The 17,675-nt window shown below is 38.6% G+C and overlaps 1 protein-coding gene across 1 annotated transcript in view; it reads right to left on the bottom strand.

Moving 5' to 3' along the window:
- Nucleotides 1-1,780: 1,780 nt before the first annotated feature.
- Nucleotides 1,781-17,675, bottom strand: part of MTMR9 (myotubularin related protein 9) — a 51,414-nt gene continuing 35,519 nt past the window's right edge. Inside the window, exons 7-10 of the mRNA XM_012457345.2 lie at nucleotides 15,461-15,602; nucleotides 13,518-13,738; nucleotides 10,301-10,452; nucleotides 1,781-7,258 (exon numbers count right to left, since the gene is read on the bottom strand). Of these exons, the coding sequence (XP_012312768.2) occupies nucleotides 7,095-7,258; nucleotides 10,301-10,452; nucleotides 13,518-13,738; nucleotides 15,461-15,602 (679 nt within the window). The 3' untranslated portion in view covers nucleotides 1,781-7,094. The remainder of the gene's footprint in view (nucleotides 7,259-10,300; nucleotides 10,453-13,517; nucleotides 13,739-15,460; nucleotides 15,603-17,675) is intronic.

Raw genomic sequence — 17,675 nt, 5'->3', positions numbered from 1 at the left:
CTGATTTGCATTTCTCTAATGACTAGTGTTTAGTATCTTTTCATACTTGTTAGCCGTATCTACATCTTTGGAGAAATGTCTATTCAAGTCCCTTGCCCATTTTTCAATCATGCTTTTGTTATTGTTGTTGAATTGTATGTTTCTTATATTATGAATATTAACCCCTTATCAGATATAATTTGCAGATATTTTCTTCCATTTCACGTCTCTCTTTTCACTCTATTGTTTCCTCTGATGTGCAGAAGTTTTTAATTTTGCTATAGTCCTATTTGTCTATTTCTTGCTTTTATTTCCTCTTCTTTTGGTGTCATATTCCAAGAAATGGTCAAATCTAATGTCATCAAGCTTTCCCCCTATGGTTTCTCCTAGGAGTTTAAAAGTTTAAAATCTTATATTTAGATCTTAATCCATTCTGAGTTAATTTTTGTATACAGTGTAAGGTACAGGCTCAATTTCATTCTTTTGCATATGGATATCCAGTTTTTCCCAACACTATTTGTTGAAGAGACTGTCCTTATCCCATTGTGTGGTCTTGGTATCCTTGAAAATCATCTGACATTTACATATCCATTTCTGTGTACTCTATTCTGTTCCATTGGTCTATATATCTGTTAATCATTGGAAGGCCAAGGTGGGAGGATCACGTGGGGCCAGTTCAAAACCAGCATGGGCAACATAACAAGTCCCTGTCTCTACAAAAAAATTAAAGAATTAGCCAGGCATGATGGTGCTCATCTGCAGTACTTGCTTCAGGAGGCTGGAGCAGGAGGATCACTTGAGCCCAGGAGTTCCAAGATACAGTGAGCTATGATCATGCCATTGCATGCCAGCCTGGACAGCAGACATCTGACTTAAAAAAAAAGAAAGAACAAAGAAGAAGAGGAAGAGGAAGAAGGGAAAGAAGGAGAGGAAGAGGAGGAGGAAGAAGAAGAAGAGGAGAAGGAGGAAGAGGAAGAAGAGGAAGAAGAAGGAAAGCAGATCACTTATTTTGTTTTTAGGTTTGTCTGATGCTTCCTCATAATTAGATTCAGGTTGTGCTTTTTCACTCCAAAAGTGGTAATGTTTCTGGATGGATCATTTCAGAAAGCACATGGTGTTGGTATGTCCCATTACTAATGATAACTTTTTCTTAGATAAGGTGGTATCTACCAGTTCCTTTCACTATAAAGTTAGTATTTTCTCCTTTGTAACTAGTAAGTATTTTGTGGAAAGCTACTGGAGACTATATTCTGTTCTTCACAAACTTCCACCTTCTAGTTTTGCCATTCACTGATGGGCATTGCCTAATTCAATGATTACTGTGATAATTTGCCAAATAGTGCCTTTCTAATTCCAGTTTCTTTCTACATTTAATAGCTGGCACTCTACTCTAAGAAAGAGCCTTCCTTTTACCCTCATTGATTCATCTGTGTATATTAATGCACACCAATTCAGTAATATATAGAATACATACTCCTAATTCAGACCTGTGAAGTATTTGGAAGAATCACAATGTCTGCAACTAACTCAGATATTTCAGCAAAATAACAATAGTGTATATACACAAACACACACGCGCGCACACACACACACACGGTATTAAAGCAAATGTGGAAAATGTTATCAATCATTCAATCTAGGTGAATGGTACATGGGAGATCAGTGAATTATTTTGCAACCTTTTTGCAGATCTCAATTTTTTCACAGTAGAAGGTAAAAAATGTATAGCAGTTTTAATTGAAACACCATCCAAACCTTCACCAATATTTGCAAAAAAAAAAAAAAAAATTAAGCCCACAGATTTATCAGCACAAATATATTCCAATTTTATTACCACTGTCTATAGAAATTTAACACTAGCCATCTGTGCAACTGTCCTCTGAGGCAAAGGAACACCACACATAAATATCACACACTAAGAACAGTACCACATTCGACAAGACTGTTTCTTGATTCAGTAAATTCAGTTGACAAACCGGCCAACTCAAGGTGAATGATTATAGTTATAGGATATAGGTGAAATTATCACTTACTGAATATTACAAACAATATTAAAATGTTACACAGACTTAGAAAAGTTCAGCTTTTTTTCCTAAGACCATATATATGTATGTGTGTATAGACAGGTTAACAATATAGAAACCTGTACCTACAGCACTCTTGAAGTTTTAGCAAAGCATACATTAAAGACACATTTGCCATACAGTGCAATTTTATTGTGTAAGCCATGAGTAATAGTGCACTTAAATCCAAGAGTCACATTCAAATATATCAAGAGTACAGTCCAAATACCCGGCTATTGAAGAAATACACATTCTTTTTTTTTTTTTTTTTAAATAAACTAAGTTCTGCAAGTACAACATTTTTTGTATAGATGGTATTAGATCAATACGGTTTTTAAACAATGAGATTTAGGGTGTATTTTGTAGAATAATTCACCTCTGCAAAGAAATGTACATTTTAGAAGTGAAGCAAATGTCTTGGCCAGACAGACACAGGCAGTGTTGTACAGCTCAGTTTTGTTACAAATCACAAATACAGTTAATCCTTAGACCTGCAGACAGTTGAAGAGAATGGCTCTAGAACTCAGTAAACTCTCATCAGAATTACTCTGCAGGACAATGTAGTGTTCGCAGTGAGCCCACCATCTTCCATTAAATTGGGTGCAAACTACTGTTCCACAGTGTAGTTCAAGAGCTAGGACATCAGATTTCTTAAAAAGGATTTAGATAACAAGTTCAGACATCTCAAAACCCAGTCCTAGAATTTCTGAGGGTCTCTTATGGGACTATTGGTTTAAAGGAAGATGCCGTGGACAGTGGATTATAAAGACCAAGTGAAGGTAGAAGTAGTTTTATTTAAGAAAATAAAGAAAACTGATACTATAAGAAAATTATAGTATATATCTCATCATCTGAGAATACATATAAATGGAGAAATCAGTCTTATAATATTTTTTAAGATGATGGGTAACATAAAAATACTACCTGGTAATAACTTAGAATACCAGGTCTGGAGGAGAACAGGCCTGGCCCATGTGAAAGAATAAGCAGTAGCTTATCTACGTGGTCTTGAGGTATAGCACAAACCTGGGAGCTCTCTGAACCTCTTCAGTTCTGAGGGTTGCCCAATTAAAAAAAAAACAAAAACAAAAAACTGTATTAGATGTACCGAATGACTTCATTCTCTAATAAATTTCAAAGCTTCCTGAATAGAGGATCAACTATTGTTAACTATTGCCCATTTTGGGTCCAGGAAACACCTTTCTGATAAAGAGTGCTCATAATACCCTTGTGTTGTTTTCATTCATTCTGTCTAGAAGTAGGCAAATACCAAAACCTTTATCTCAGATTAAGGTCTGACAATAAGTGAACCTGATGACCTACTTCTGACTGACAATTAGGACAACTATTCCTAAACCAGATAACTACAAGAGTTATGCTTTAAGCAGATTTTTCAAAGTGCAACTAAACATTATTCCTGTTTTTCACTTGAAGAAAGTAAATTATGGTCAAATCTTTTCGATGATATTGATTTTTTCTTTAACATAAACCAAATACTGACTGAATCAAAGACTAAAATCTCATGAAATTTCATCCTTTAAAACAAAAAGCAATACAATCCCACCTCTAAAGGCCTCAAAGTTCAAAGAAATGTTTTAAAATTCCCCACATGGGACTTGACATGAATGTCTTATTATTGTCCCCCCAGGTCTTCTCAAAAATCACTTTAAAATCTTGCTTTGAGATCCTAAGTTTTCTTGGAAATAAAATACATTTATAGATTGTTTTAAACCTACCGAGTGTTACTATTTCTGCTTGTTTCTTCCCATTTAATAAAATAAAAATAAAAAACTTTGGCCAAATAAATATTTATTGAAAAGTCCGGTCACCAAAAAAGTTTCAGGTTTTTAAAAATGTATAATCAACCATAACGTTCTTCTGATATTAAAAAAAAAGTATTTATTTGAATCTAAGGATCCTTATATGTTCGATAGAGGATTGTGGTGATCCCTTGTATTTTAAAAATATCCTTTGTGGGGCCTACATTATGTGTCTCCAAATAAAAACCAGCTTTCACTCCACATGAATAGAGAAGATGCTGAATATGCAGGAATCTGGTTATCTCTCATGTGATTATTACCGGCTCCTCCGGGGCAATCTGCTTGCTCACTCATCCTGCCACCATTCTCTTCATTAAAGTGTTTAATACCACATTTATCAAAGGCAACTCTCCAAATGCAATGTTTAACAAGTGTCTTCTCATGAGTGTATCCATCTTATTTACTCTTATCCAAGAAAGGACGAACTTAACGGTACTACTAAAAACCCTCTTCCAATTGTACTGATAATGTACTTATTTTTTTTTTTTTGAGATGGAGTTTCACTCTTGTTACCCAGACTGGAGTGCAATGGTGCAATCTCGGCTCACCGCAACCTCCACCTCCTGGGTTCAAGCAATTCTCCTGCCTCAGCCTCCTGAGTAGCTGGGACTACAGGTGTGCGCCACCACGCCCAGCTAATTTTTGTATTTTTAGTAGAGACGGGGTTTCACTATGTTGACCAGGATGGTCTTGATCTCTTGACCTCGTGATCCACCCGCCTTGGCCTCCCAAAGTGCTGGGATTATAGGCGTGAGCCACCGCGCCTGGCCTGATAATGTACTTATTTTTGACAGAGTTTTTGGCTTTGGGAAAACTCCAATATTTGCATTACCAAATGACACTTTTGAAAATGCACTGACACCAAAGTTTATTTTTACAACCTGTAAACAGACCTGAAGTTTGGACAACCCCTATTTATAATAAATTAATACTAAAATGCAAACTTGCCAAAACAGTATAGATTGTTGTCTCAATAAGACAGAGAAGACGAAATGCGAATTCCGTGCTATGATTGTACACTGGCTCACACAGCAAATGTTAATCAGGAAGATGGGTCTACCTTGATGGCACAGAAATCGCTCCATAACCAAGCCTAATACAAACTCCCTCTCAAGTTTCCACCCATGGAAGTCCTACGGGCCTATCAATATAAGCAGTGGGAGTCACTTCTGGTTTTTCCTTTAGAGACGGGGTCTCGCTCTGTTGCTCAGGCTGGAGTGCACTGATGTGATCATAGCTCACTGCAGCCTCAACCTCCTGGGCTCAAGGGACCCTTCTGCCTCAGCCTCCCTAGTGGCTGAGACTACAGGCACACACCCAGCTAATGGGAGTCACTTCTAAAGAAAACTCTCTAGATGGTTTTCCTTACATGCCTGTTACCTGAGAATAAAAAGGCTCCTTCATATACAATCTTGAGACAAAAAGAGGAGAAAACAAAAAGGTGAGCTGTATTAACAGATATAGCAAGCAATTTTGAGGGACACAAAAAAGTGAGGCTGTTTCCTTTTTTCTAAGACGGACATTTCACACAATGCAGAGATATAAGAACACCTCTTATGCTCCTTGCATTAAAACCCTCCATGGGGTTTTAATGCCTCAAGGTTCATAACTACAGCAAAGAAAATAGGTCAAGAATAAGCTGAGCTTAAAGAAGGCAGCAGGCAAATTTTCCCAAAGAGACTGTGGACTATGGGCTGCTGTCTAGCCTTTGCTACAAAGCTGAGGAAGCAGAAGAAAGATGAAACTTGGGCAACTGGCGATGAAAAGTATTTGCCATTTTCGAAGGCTCTCAATGTGGCCACAGATTTTACTAGTCCATTTTTAAAAAATTACGTTTTTAGCTCAACACACAGCTCTACAGCAGGGTTCAGTGTGGTGTGTTCTTTACTAAAATGGTTATATACAGATGGTATGGAAATGGTTTTAAAGATTACTCATAACTATCCTTTTAAAGAAAAACTAGAATTGGTCGTATTTGTTAAAATGAGCAATGCCACCTAACAGAAATGTAGGTGCAAAATACCGAACCACAAATACTTAGAGTTGCAGGCAAAAACTAGCAGAGCATGAATACAGCCATCACTGTTTCTGTAACATTGAAACACTCAAATCTGTCCTGAAGTTTAAAACACAGAGTTACATCATATTTATAAACTTCCTTCACTTAAGCTATATTTGCTTAACACATAATGGACAAATCAATAGAGTCAAAATAAAACTGCAAAAGGCTCAGGTCAACATGAAAATTTTAACGTTAGTATTAGTAAATTCTTAGAATACTTACAAATTAAAAAACACACACACAATAAACACACATACATATATAAACCAGTGCAATAAGAACTTTAGACAAGGGCAGTGCATCATCTCTGGTTTAAGAAAACCATATTTGTAGCTCAATTATAACAAATTAACTCTATTCTAGATGATGGTTTAATTTTACAACCAGCATTTGATACACATTGTATATGTATGGTCAAAACCTAAAATAAAAACAATTCAACAGTAACAATTCTCAATCAGTAACAAATTCCTACCTTAATTCTATATTGCACATACTTTTAGTGTCTACATTAAAATAAATTTAACTCTTCTCAATGTAAATATCAGAGGACCACACCTGTTGCGCGTGAAGAAATAATTTACCTTGAACAACAGATTTTCCTTTCTTGACAGACAAGAATGAGGACAGATTCAGCTTCATTAGTCCAAAACTATTTTAAAGAAATGGATATTTTACGTGGCAAAGACACTGGAAATGGTATGTTAAACACAAAATTCTTGGTTTATCAATCACTACCATTTTGAGAAACATTTCTATGCTCAGAGTGTTTAAAAGTCTGACCCTTTTTTTAAACCACCAAATAGTCCCTAGAGAGATTAACTGTCTCCTTGACTGCTCTAGAATGCTGTTTAGGGAGTGGACACAGAAAAAAAGCTTTGGATAAAATGGCATGAACACAAATGGCATTAAATAGGTCATCTATTTCACGTAAAAATAAAATGACTAGCACCTCCTTCCTGCTCCAAGTGACAGGACCTAACAGGCCACATGAAACATGAGTTATGATAGTTTCATTATTCATACAGTATTGAGAAATCCATTACATTAGTGGGGACCCACGTCTAAAGACTTCACTTCAAGGCTACCGTGTAAAAGTGAATTGAAGGGCACAAGGAGAGAGAGGTGGACACAGGCCCAGGAAGGTCCTTACGAAGGGTGTGAGACCTTTCAGGGACTCTCTTGCATCCCATCCTCTGTTTCCAGTTCTGCCAACTGCCTTCTAAGGATATTGACTTTTGCTTGTAATTCCTTATTATATTCAATGATGTTAACCATTTCTTCATATGCTTCATCCAAATACTTAGAGGATCTATTCCAACGTAGGAAAATACCTATTGAATCCAGGAATGGAAAACAGAAGGAAGAAAGGTATATACAATGGATTAAAATTATATTTGTGGATGATATAATTTATGTATTATACATCCTTTTTTTTTTCCTGAGATGGAGTCTTGCTCTTGTCGCCCAGGCTGGAGTGCAATAGCACAATCTCGGCTCACTGCAACCGCTACCTCCTGGGTTCAAGCAATTCTCCTGCCTCAGCCTTCCAATAGCTGGGATTACAGACACCTACCACCACACACGACTAATTTTTTACATTTTTAGTAGAGACAGCGTTTCACCATATCGGTCAGGCTGGTCTCAAACTCCTGACCTCGTGATCCGCCCACCTCGGCCTCCCAAATACATTATTTTGTCTTGTTTCCACAACTCATATCTGTGTCTTATTATACTGTAAAATATACAGGAATCTTGAGGTACTGAAAATAATGCAATTGAACACAATATCTGAAAAGCCACTAGTTGTATGTACATGCTCATTGATTCTTCGGAAATATCCCACAAAATTATCAAGTAGATCCAAATACCATTCTATGATATATTTAGGAAAACAAGTTGATAATTTACAATGTCACAAACTTTCCAATTTCCCAATACAAATCATTTATTTTTATAATTATAGAATTTTACTCGGACATGTAAGATGTCTTAAATGTGTGAAACCATTTTCACCAGAGGTGACAGCTACAGCCAAAGCGGAAGCACACAAGTTGTTATCTGAAAGCCTAAGCTGTAGCACATGTGCTCACAGGCTCTCTCTCGGTTACCTAAGAGGCAATCTTTCAACACTGCAGCCAACCACTTCTTTCCCAAATAATAATAATTATCCTTTTATTATGAACTAGAAGGAAATATTTTTTTCCACTCCATAGCCCTATGTTAACTGTATCATACCAAAATAAGGCCTTACAGATAAGAGTAAGGAGGCATGAAAACTTGCCAGGCCATACTGTGTCAGTAGACGGTAAGTGCACGAAGGTTTTATGATTCATTAAAACACTTTCTACAAACCAAACTGCCATGGGTCCTAATGAGCCCTTCTATGCAGGTCCAAATGTCAGGCTCTATCAGAAAGGGGGAGCAGAACCACAGCTGAAAGCCTGACCCACCATGTTGATTTTTCTATTATATGAACCTATTATTCTTCAATCCAGGAATTACTAAATATTAATGGTTAGCTATGATGTAAACAGCAGAGACATTTTAAGGCTGAAGAGCAGCCTCATTCAATACATATGCCTACCGTAGGATTTTACCTAATAGAGAGCTTCTCCCAGCTCTAGGCTGAGGAGCATGAAACTCGCACTGAAACTCCGGTGTGGCGGGAATTCATCCACAGAACAACAAGGATTGCATCCCATCATCTGTCTCTAAGCTCCCAAGGAGACTTGGTACAAAGCAGTGAAATCATCCGTCAGGTCACCCAGCTGCCAACGTGACTTTTCTCCCGAACAGCTACTCTCATCAGTTATTAAACATGACAGTCGCTTTTAGGTACATTGTTCCAGAAGTCTTGAACTAGAAGTACACCTGTAACCTCTCATTTAAGAGATCACGAGCCCTACACTGTGACTGTGACAACAATCACGAAAGCAAGCAAAGAGAAGTTCTAAGCAGCCATTGTCACTTCACAAAATCAAAGCACTAAAGCTCACACTCAGAACCTCGACCATCTAAGGCCATTTCCCCACAATGAAAACTAGGGGATGCCTCAATAGGTAAGATTAGAAGCATGAACTGAGGTGGAAGGAAGCCACTAATGGCAGATAAGCCAAGAGGAACTAGATGTGACAGCTGACATCCAGAGAAGAGACAGAAACTGTCTCAGACTGGGAAGGCAAAGCAACTTGAGACCTGTTTACACAAAGGGCAAATAGTTTTCTACACATGAATTGCCTTTGAGAGTGTAACATACTAGAACACGGTATAACAACTGGCATTAACGGTAATTCAGTCTAATTTATCAAAAAGTTACCGTTCTTATATGTATACTTTATGCTGTTTAATATAACATGAATAAATATGTGCTTACTATCTTCAAAATAACTTTAAAAAGTTAAATGGTATCTTATAGTCTTTGTTTAATGAACAACTATATAGTTTAGACAGACTTTGGTTATTTTTGTTTTGAGAAAGTCTTGCTGTGTCACCCAGGCTGGAGTGCAGTGGCATAATCTCTGCTCACTGCAACTTCCACCTCCTGGATTCAAATGATTCTCCTGCCTCAGCCTCCTGAGTAGCTGGAACTACAGGCCTGCACCACCACACCTGGCCAATTTTTGTGTTTTCAGTAGAGTTGGGGTTTTGCCATGTTGGCCAGGCTGGTCTTAAACTCCTGATCTCAAGTGATCCACCCACCTCAGTCTCCCAAAGTGCTGGGATTACAGGCATGAGCCACCACACGTGGCAAGATTTTTCGTTATTTTTTTTATTAACAAGCTTCACTACTTAAAGGGATAAGCTTTAGTAGTTGGAAAAATCAGTGTATATAAAAAATCTACTTTAGATTTAAAAATTAAGCATAGATTATTGTCCCATAAAAACAATGAAATATCTGCGTTACTGCATTGCTGGTATTTTGTGTCCATTTATAGAAACTTACTGGAATTCCAGCCATGTAACTCTTTAATAGCATTTAATACAAGAACATATGCTAATGACTGCTTAATAAATAGATAGAAACCCTCCCTGAGGAGCTTACAATTTATTCATGTCCCAACTACCTACCAACTCTCTTAGGCAAAGAATAATATACTTTCTTATCTAGAAAAAAAATCCAACATAAACAGCAATGTAAAGAAACGCTGTTAATTTCTCAACGGGAACTGAAAAATAAAGTGTGGCTAGATAATTGATTTGAAAGAGAGAACCATGCCCACATTGAGAATGACAATTCACATGGGTCAGAGGACCACTCAGACAGCTTCATATGGTCCAGCTCACCATCTTCATATGTCACCAACAGCACAAATTCACAGGCAGCTGGGTGTACACCTGACCATTAAGAAGTTTGCAAAGGATGTGTGGTTTACCTTCCCATAGCGGAAGACTCTGCGGAGCAACCGAAGGCCAGATGACGAGGTTGTTGGCTTCAAAGAGGGGATTGGTGTATTTATTCAGCTCACTGGGCTGATTGACCCAGGACCACAAAGACATTGTCTTCTGCTGTAGCTTCAACTTACATCTGATCAAGAAAGAACACTGTTGTTAAAGTAATTAATTTACAACAACCATTAATGAATGCTCCTCTTAATAGGACAATTTCTTCTCAGTATGAAAGAAGAAACACAAGACTTTCAGTAGAGAAACAAAATGTTGAAAAATAAACAGGTTTGTCAAAAAGCTTAATCGGCATTAGAATTTAACAGTAACAAACCAAAGAGTATTTTACAGGCTTCCAAGAAGCTGGCAGGATGATAAAAACAGAATCTGGTCACATCACATTTGGCGTTAAACCTTAACCCAGAGAACATTACTATACAAAAGTCTTTTGTTGGATTTGGGATTGTATTTTAATTTAAAATAGCTAAGTATGAAAAAACTTTCTAATCCTTTTGATTGCTTCTGAGAAGCCTATAATATAAACACAAAAATTATACACATTTTTTTTGACATTTATGTCCTACTTATGGTTTCTATAAGAAAGAGCTTGTTGTAAGGAAACAACCAGGATAGCTTACAAATATGAATGCCGGGAAAGACCCGCAGGGTCTTCATTATTTACATTGTTTGATAACTACATTCTAATTGTTTGTCTGTTTGTTTTGAGACAGAGTCTTGATCTGTCACCAGGCTGGAGTGCAGTTGATGCCATCTCAGCTCACTGCAACCTCCGCCTCCCAGGTTCAAGAGATTCTGCCTTAGCCTCCTGAGTAGCTGGGTTTACAGGTGTACGCCACCACACCCAGCTAATTTTTGTATTTTTAGTAGAGACGGGGTTTCACCATGTTGGCCAGGATGGTCTCAATCTCTTGACTTCATGATCCACCCGCCTCGGCCTCTCAAAGTGCTGGGATTACAGGCATGTGCCACCGCGCCCGGTCACATTCTAATTGTTTTTAAAATTTTTTAAATTTTAATTTTTCCATAAGTTATTGGGGAACAGGTGGTATCTGGTTCCATGAGTAAGTTCTTCAATGGTGATTTGTGAGATTTTGCTGCACCCATCACCTCAGCAGTATATACTGCATCCTAATTTGTAGTCTTTCATCCTTCATCCCCCTCCCCACTTCCCGTCAAGTCCCCAAAGTCTACTGTATCCTTCTTATGCTCATATTAATATTAAAAATGGAGGTTGAGTCAAATCTCAAAGAAAACTTAAAATTTTTTAAGAGACTTAGCTTTTAGGGAAAATAAATTACATGTACATGACATACAGATTGTCACAGAAGAAAAATCAATGTGACTCTTGATATAAATACATATTTAATCTATATCCACATACAATGAACAGGCTTCATAATAATTCTAAAACTCTGTAATACTCTTTATCAAGTAATAAACTGTTAGAGAAAGACAGTCGATTGACATGTTTTAGAAAAAAATGCATTTTAACAAAGATTGAAAGATAGTCACCTTACATCAACCTAAAAGATAGTACATTCAATTCTCATAAGAATACGTTTAAGCTGAAATTTTATTATAAAATCAGTTTGGTCTCTGAAACCACTTGATTATTTATGAGCTACATGTGACTTAGTGCATTGTTTCTACTCTAGCAATAAAAATTATCCACATAATCACAGAGCCTATGTAGCACTGGGCTTTAACTGCTGGGGTAACATGTCCCATGCCATGTTCCCAGGAGCCAGGGACAGCAAGGACAGGATATTACTGCATCCACTGCCTCCGGCCCTGTGCCCCCTGCCCATGGCCAGCCAACCACTGAACTTGTTCTGGCTGAGCCTGACACCACTTCAGAATCCTTCTCAATCAGCGTTACTGGCAGCCTCCACCAACTAGGAAGCAGAATGGGAATCTATTTGTGATCCCTTTCTTGAAAGCTAGTCCTGAAGATATTAACACCAAAAAAGAAATTCATAGTCAGACACATTTCTTAAATGTTGAATTAAAGTTATAGACACTGCTTTACTGAAGGGTGTCTTAAAGCTTTCGATGACTATGTGTTCATGACCCTCTAAGAGGGGAAGACATTATGCCACGTTCGCCAAACTTCCTTGGCTATAGAAATTGCCAATCCCTCCTCCTGTCCCTCCCTGCTAGAATACAGTCCAGGGCTAAACAGCACATGCTCTAGAAAACAGTGGCTGCCAGCCATGAGACAAGGTAGCCTGATGATTGTACCCACAGAGACTACAGGGCAAGCTCCCTGAAATATCATTCTGATGCAGATCTTCTAAATGAACCTGTACACTTGATGGTGCCTGGCTGTGAGGTGAGCTTGTCACTCTGGGCCTGAGGACAGTTTCTAGGTGTAACAAAGTCTAGAGCAGGAGGAGGAAGACCTGTAATCTAAGCCAGGAATCCCCAAACCTCAGGCCACGGACCAGTAAGGATCTGTGCCTGTTAGGAACCAGCCACACAGCAGGAGGTGAGCGGCAAGTGAGCGAGCATTACCACCTCCTGTCAGATCAGCAGCCGCGTTAGATTCTCACAGGAACACAAACCCTACTGTGAATTGCACATGCGAGGAACCTAGGGTACACCTTTATGAGAATCTAAAGAGAGAATTATGAGAATTCTGAGAATCTAATGCCTGATGATCTGAGCTGGAACAGATCCCCAAACCATCACCAGTCCCGCACCAACCCAATCCATGGAAAAGTTGTCATCCTCGAAACCGGTCCCTGGTGCCAAAATAGCTGGGGGCAGCTGCTCCAGGCCATACTTTTGATGACCAACAGGCTGTATGTCCTGGGAAAAGTCATTTAACTTCTCTGGATCTTACTTTCTTAATAAAATTAGAGGGAAGAGCTTAATTATAAATTAAGGCTTCTTCCATGTGTAAGATACTATGATCCTATGTAAAGAAATTAACATTTAAGATGGTTGCCCCATTTAATTTATGTATGGACTAATTTTAATCTAACAGGAAAGTCTAGGACATACTCTCACCTAGCATGAGATTGTCTCATAATAAGAATATACTTCAGGCCATTTAACTTATAATTAACTGTAGCCTCCACCTTCTTATATATAATTTTAATAAGAGAGCCAAATCGTGGTCTCCTTTAGGAAGTAGCCAAAACAGCGGAAACAGAAAGGTCCCCGTGTGAGCAGTGTACCCACCTTTCACTTTCGCTGTTGCCCAGAAATGTTCCAAATTGTGAGGCATAAGCATGCTCAAAGAGCATGATGAGGAAATTCTCATTAAATTCAAAAGAACAGGGAAACTGACGAAGGATCTGCCACACGCAGTCCAAGAAGAGAAGAAATACAGGAGCCTCCCACTTCTGCTTGGTGTTACAGTAGGCTGACTGTGCACAGCGCTGCTGGAACGGGTGACCAGCCTAGGGAGAAGATGGAGGGGTGACAGTCAAATCCTGGTGAGATCACATGGCAGCACATTCTACCGACGCCACCACACACAATCACAATAACGACATCACTACATACAATCACACTACCAACACCACTACACACAATTACAGTGACAATCCTAGTACCTGGAACATCATATTATTAGGGTAGTTGTTGTACAGATTAATGATTTCTTGGTATAAAATAGACAATGTCAGCAACTAAGGAAAAAGACACTTCCAAATCCTTAATAAGGCTCTGCAGCTAAAGCATGACCATAGGAACTGCAATTGCCCTTAGAATATCCTATGGAAGAATAATGAACTTAAGTCATAATAAACTTTCAAAATAAATTTTTCTAGGTCTCCAAAACTTGGAGCACAGTCAAAGAACATAAGCTCTCAGTACAAACAAAGAAGAATCATCACCTTCTGTTGAACACTGTAGCCTGTGTTATACACAAGCCTCCCCTAAGTAGAGACAAATATGGAACTCTGATTAACCTTGTAACATCAGCTCTGATAGTAAATCTCTAATTACATATGAAAAGTTATTGTGTTGAAAGATCTTTATGAATACTTTGCTACTGGAGATAAAATTATCTTTAATTACCCTCTTCTTCCAAAAAGAACGGCAAGAGTCTGCCATCTACTGACCAAAGTAAAGCTTCATTTGACTCCTGTTAAGAAGCCAAGTACTGACCTTAACCCAAATCATACACTCTGCTAGGAATTTCACAGATCTGCTTTGTCTCTGGGTCCTTCTACTACTGTATGTGACAAAGGTAATGCCTTAGATATTTTACAGTGGCTCACAGAATTTTGATATCCATTAAAATAACATATAACTAAGTCAGTCATTTATTTGCCTATTATGCATCATGAGGAATATAGCTCAACAGACTTTCACCAAATACAAAGCATAAACTTAGAATGGTCTGATTTAAATAGAGGTAAGGTCAGTTGTCAGGCAGAGTGGACATGGTGTATGTAACATCATAAGCACATAATAAATGTGAATTGCAACCAGAGGGGCCAGAAATTCTTTCTGCCAGAAACACGTCTGCTTTCAAGATATCTAACCGTTTGCTTTCAACTACAATTATTTATCAGGTTACATAGTAAAACTATATTCATAAGTAATCTCTGATTTGGAGGATATCAATCCCTGTTATGAGTGAGACCTTTATTTCGGGTAGTCATCCAACATTATACGATTCAGTTTTACCTGTGAAGGAAACTAAGGTTTCAGACTTCGTGAAAATAAGGGCATGAAGCTGATCTTAAAAGCAGAGATGTTTCACCTGGTTAGGCATGAGGGCAGGGTGGAGCATGGGAAAAGGCAGAAAGGGCTAAAGCTCTTTCCCCGCAACTACAGGCCCCACTCCTCCTTCCCCGACTGCTTATGTCTTTGATCTGTCGAGACTCAGCTTCTGGGAGACAGTACTATCTTCCATTTCATTCTTTGTATTTCTCCTGTATGTGACAAAGCACAGCCAACCAGAGTTTGCCAAGGGAAGGAAGTGTCAAGTAAGGAATACAGGCAAAGAGAGACCCAGAAATGAGGAGAAGATACATTAAGTGGCCTGCAGAAAATTAAACACACAATTTAGAAATTTTAATCAAAATTTCACACATTATGTCAGCTACCACACAAACCAGGATCACAGCATCAGTTAGCAGTTCCTCTGAGAATCAAACAACTCTTCTCACCTGCAGCCACTCTCTCTCAATCAGGGCCTCAAAACCACGAATGGTCCTGCTTCTTGGCTCCAAGATGATCTGGGCCAGGGAGGTCACCTGGAGTGTGGAATCAGTTCCTTCTGTCCCGTGAATCAGTACTGATGCTCCTTCCCTGAAAGGAAAGTCAGGGAAGAGGACAAATGGAAAATGCCTGACATAGTCAATGAACTCTGTTAATAACGAACGTTTATTGAGTATAAGATTTTAGTCTATTCAGTTTATTGAGTGCAACATTCTGCTCTGACTGGTAGAGTTTAGAATCTAAATGAGGCATATGATAGATAAGAGTTTCTCTTGGGAAAAAAATATGACTATAATGAATCCCAAATTTCACATGGCAAGACCTCTTTAAATTGTAACAAATTTCACAGAACTTTTTAGCTGAATTTTTCTTTCCCTTTACAAAACCAAAAAGCAGCCCTTATCACAAAAGGCATTTACCCTTTCTGTTTTAATTGCTGGTTAAAGCCTCTTCTCATCAAACCTATAAACATACATTCAGATGATTTTTCTGACTTTGACTCCACCTTTCCACCATCAGCTGACTACAAGAACACCTTCATAAACTGTAACGGATCTGGAAAACAAGACGTAGACCACACTTTCACGCGACAACGGGAAAAAAGCAAACACAAAACTGTCAATCCAGAAAGTCAGTGGTAAACACATCACTGCATCATGAGACTCATGAGTGTCTGGGACCCCGTTATTCTAAAGAGAATGAAAGAAAACACCAAAACCCAATTTACTACATCTTCTCCCCTCTCCTTCTTCCACCCTTTCTGTTGAAACAATGAAGGAAATTTTAGAAAAAAAAAAAAAAAATCTTCACACAACAGCTTCAGGTTTGGTTACTACTGTCAGTTTTTTTCCCATGTACATATATACCACACAGAGCTTTCATAAGAGGCAGTTTCCTCTATTCTCACTCCTAAATGCGTGCCCTTCCACATTTGTACATCATCTTCAGAGCTAGGATATGAACAGTCGCAGGCACAGCTCGTTCACGGAGCTTCCCTCCGCTGCTCTTCAGACATTGCATTTTCCACACATGGAAGGTGTGCAGCCATCCTGTGTCGGGCAAGTATGCTGGCACCCTTTTTCCAACAGCATGTTTTACTTTGTGTCTCTGCCTCATCTTGGTAATTCTCACAATGTTTTAAAAGTTTTCATTATTATTACCACTGTTATCGTGATTTGTGATCAGTAATCTTTGATGTTACTACTGCAATTTGGGGGGGCATCACGAAGCACGTTCATATAAGAAAGTGAACTGAATTGGTAAATGCTATGTGTGTGCTCACTGCTCCACTAACCAGCTGTTCCTCTGACTCTCTCTTTCCAGGGAGACTCTATTTCCTGGGTCACAACAATATTGAAATTAGGCTGGCCAATTAATGACCCTACAATGGCCTCTAAGTGTTCAAATGAAAGGAAGAGTAGCATGGCTCATTTTAGATCAAAAGCTAGAAATGATTAAGCTTAGTGAGGAAGGCATGTTGAAAGCTGAGACAGGCCAAAACCTGGGCCTCATGCACCAGTAAACCAAGTTCTGAATGCAAAGAAGAAGTTCTTGATGCAAATTAAAAGTGCTTCTCCAGCAAACACATAAATGATACGGTGACACAGTGTTACTGCTCACATGGAGAAAGTTTGAGTGGTCTGGATAGAAGATCAAATCAGCTGCAATATTCCCTGAAGCCAAAGCCTAACTGAGAGCAAGGTCTTCATTCTCTTCCATTCTATAAAGTTCTATGAAGGCTCACAGAAGTGAGGACACTGTAGAAGAAAAGTTGGAAACTAGCAGAGGCTGATTCATGAGGTTTAAGGAAAGAAGCTATCTCTCTATAACATCCCGGTGCAAGGAGAAGCAGCAAGTGCTGCACGCAGCAGCTGTAGAGTTACCCAGAAGATCTGGCAAAGACCACTGATAAAGGCAGCTGCACTAAACAACGGACTTTCAAGGTAGATGAAATGGCCTTATACTGAAAAAAGATGTCACCTAGAACTTTCATAGCTAGAGAGGAGCAATCAGTGCCTGGTTTCAAAGGACAGGCTAACTCTCTTCTTAGGGGGAAAATGCAGCTGGTGACTTTAAACTGAAGCCAGTGATCCTCTGGAATTTTGAAAATCCTAGAGCCCTTAACAGTTATGCTAAATGTACTCTGTCTGTGCCATATAAATG

The sequence above is a fragment of the Aotus nancymaae genome, unplaced genomic scaffold (genome assembly GCF_030222135.1).
Source record: "Aotus nancymaae isolate 86718 unplaced genomic scaffold, 86718_ANA_hifiasm-v0.15.2.pri h1tg000079l, whole genome shotgun sequence".
Lineage (NCBI taxonomy): Eukaryota > Metazoa > Chordata > Mammalia > Primates > Aotidae > Aotus > Aotus nancymaae.
Note: the sequence above shows the minus strand (reverse complement) of the source record. Positions and strands in the feature narration are given on the sequence as shown.